General features: G+C 37.5%; 1 protein-coding gene across 1 annotated transcript in view; it reads right to left on the reverse strand.

Moving 5' to 3' along the window:
* ppip5k1a (diphosphoinositol pentakisphosphate kinase 1a) overlaps positions 1–2,527 on the reverse strand; it is a gene marked incomplete in the record, with an annotated part of 51,223 nt that overhangs the window by 43,834 nt on the left and 4,862 nt on the right. The window contains 3 exon segments of the mRNA XM_014021413.1: positions 1,020–1,174; positions 2,105–2,190; positions 2,294–2,384. Of these exon segments, the coding sequence (XP_013876867.1) occupies positions 1,020–1,174; positions 2,105–2,190; positions 2,294–2,384 (332 nt within the window).

Genomic DNA, 2,527 nt, shown 5'->3' on the forward strand with positions numbered 1-2,527 from the left:
TCCTCAGGGTCCTGTCACCTCTTCTCATTGTGCARCGTTTTCTGCCACACTTTTTCCTTCCCACAGACTTCCCACTGAGGTACATTGATACAGCACTCTGGGAACAGCCTATTGGTTCAGAAATGTCTTTCTGTGTCTTACCCTCTTGCTTGAGGGTGTCAATGATGGCCTTCTGGACAGCAGTCAGGTCAGCAGTCTTATCCATGATTGTGGTTTTGAGTAATGAACCAGGCTGTGAGTTTTTAAAAGCCTCAGGAATCTTTTGCAGGTTTTTAGAGTTAATTTGTTGATTCAGATGATTAGGTTAATAAGTAGTTTAGAGAACCTTTTCATGATATGCTAATTTTTTGAGATAGGGATTTTTTGGTTTTTCTTTACTTTTTTGCCAAAATCATCAATTTTAAAACAATAAAATATACATTTACATACACACACAGTCCATTTAATAATCACCCTTTTGGTGGGACGTATATGGTTTGTTGGATCGATGTGCTTTTCTACCTTTTTGTGATAAGTTTATCTAATTTGTTAAATTAGATTAACTCAATAATTTAATTTGTATATTGACAATAAACGCTTCTTGATTCTTGCAGCAGGAACATTCCAATATGTATATATAATATACATATTGTGTATGTATATGTGTATTGTATATGTACATATTATGTACATCTAATTTGTATAGAGTTTACACTTTTTACTACCCATCATCAAAACATGAAAATAGAAAAATAGTTATGATTCAGTCAGTTTTAAAGAAATTAAGCTAAATTTAGGTGTGGTGGCTGGGAGTCATTATGAGTCAACAAGAAAAGGTTATCTAGCGGTAAAGGTTAAAACCAGCATTTTAACTCACCAGCAATTATGTGTTAAAAACATAAAAAGGACGTTTCTATTTAAAAGTCAAGAAAAATTCAAAAGAGAAAAATGTAAATTTGTAAATAAGCTGTCATTTGTTCAATCAATATTGTAATAGAGTTTTGTTGAATAAAAAGTAAACTGAATGTGAAAGTAAAGACCTTTCTGAAAAGCCGCTGACTTCCTCCTCCTGCAGAGGTGGGGTAGTAGATGTAGACATTGTGGTCCTCAGCACAGACAGGCTTCTCCACAAAAGGCTTCTGGAAAATCTCTCCATTCACCTCCACATGGTCCTCTCCTTCTACCAGGTTACACTCTGAGACAAACATACAGWGTATATGTTGCTATTTGTCAGCAGAGACTTTTCATTAATCTAAAAACACAGACAGATGACGTTTGACCCTGCACTGTTTACTCTTGAGCCCTGTGAAGCAGCTCTGATTTAACCATGTGACTCTCACTGACTTTCATCTGATCACTCATCCCACATGGGACTGAGACTGTWTCTCCAAACAAAACTTAAATGACAACTCATATCAGAGAACAGAACTGTGGGACACTTCACATTTACTGCTATATTTATCCATGAGCTGAGAGAAATCAATGCCTTCTAAAATAAACTGAGTCACAATGCTGCATGGACAAGAGCTTCAGTGCCATTTTACTTTTAACAAGCGTGAATACATTTTAGTAAGGGCTGGTTCAAATCAAGTGTACAAAAAATGTTAAGTTTTCACACAACCTATTTTATGAGAAATGAAGCTGAAGCTTTTTGATCTTGGGCCCAACTTGTTGGGTCTAAAGTGGCATGAGGCCCCTTCAGACATTAATGCACAGATCAAAGTGATGATTTAAATCTTGTTTTTATTTGTATTTACATTGTAACTAAATGAAATGTACTTACATTTTAACAAGCAAAGACCTTAACCTAAGTAAATCATAAGCCATTAATAAAGCCTCTTTCACAAGACAGTTCAGAGAAATCACCGCACAGACCAGCCCGGCTTTAAGCTTTTCATAAAATCACGGGTGAAGCCGGCCAGCTCCCGCTCACATGTATGTGTTCAGAAATGAACCTAGCACTGTGGAAAGTGTGTTGCATCTCAGTCAACTGAAAACCAACAACATCCCGCTGCCCTCACAGCCCACAAATGAAAACCATAATTTTTTGAGGCCCTCAAGTTGGTGATCACGGCACAATTGTGGGTTGCGGCCCAAGGCTTAAAAATGTGTGAATTAGACTGACCATCTGGTTTATCTGGGTCACGGTTCAGCACAGCATAGCGTGGCAGCTCGATCCCTTCCTCCTGCAGGATCCGATACACTTCTCTCCTGTTTCAAAACAACAAAAAAACTTTACAAAAAACAAAACAGTTGCATTCTATTTTTAGTTCCTTCCAGATAGGAAGTAAATGTTTTCAGAAAATAGCTGCACCTGTCCTGTATATAGTACTGCATGTTCAGATCATTGATGAGCAGAGGATTTCTCAGTTTGGCATAACTCACAGCCTTATCCAATGGGAATCCTATTCAACACACATAGCAGACAAATTATTACAAGTATCAGTTAAAGACAATACCCTACAAATACCGTATTTTTCGGACTATAAGCCGCGACTTTTTTCCTGAACTTTGAACCATGCGGCTTATAGACCGGTGCGGCTTATAC

This window comes from Austrofundulus limnaeus, unplaced genomic scaffold (genome assembly GCF_001266775.1).
Source record: "Austrofundulus limnaeus strain Quisiro unplaced genomic scaffold, Austrofundulus_limnaeus-1.0 Scaffold292, whole genome shotgun sequence".
Lineage (NCBI taxonomy): Eukaryota > Metazoa > Chordata > Actinopteri > Cyprinodontiformes > Rivulidae > Austrofundulus > Austrofundulus limnaeus.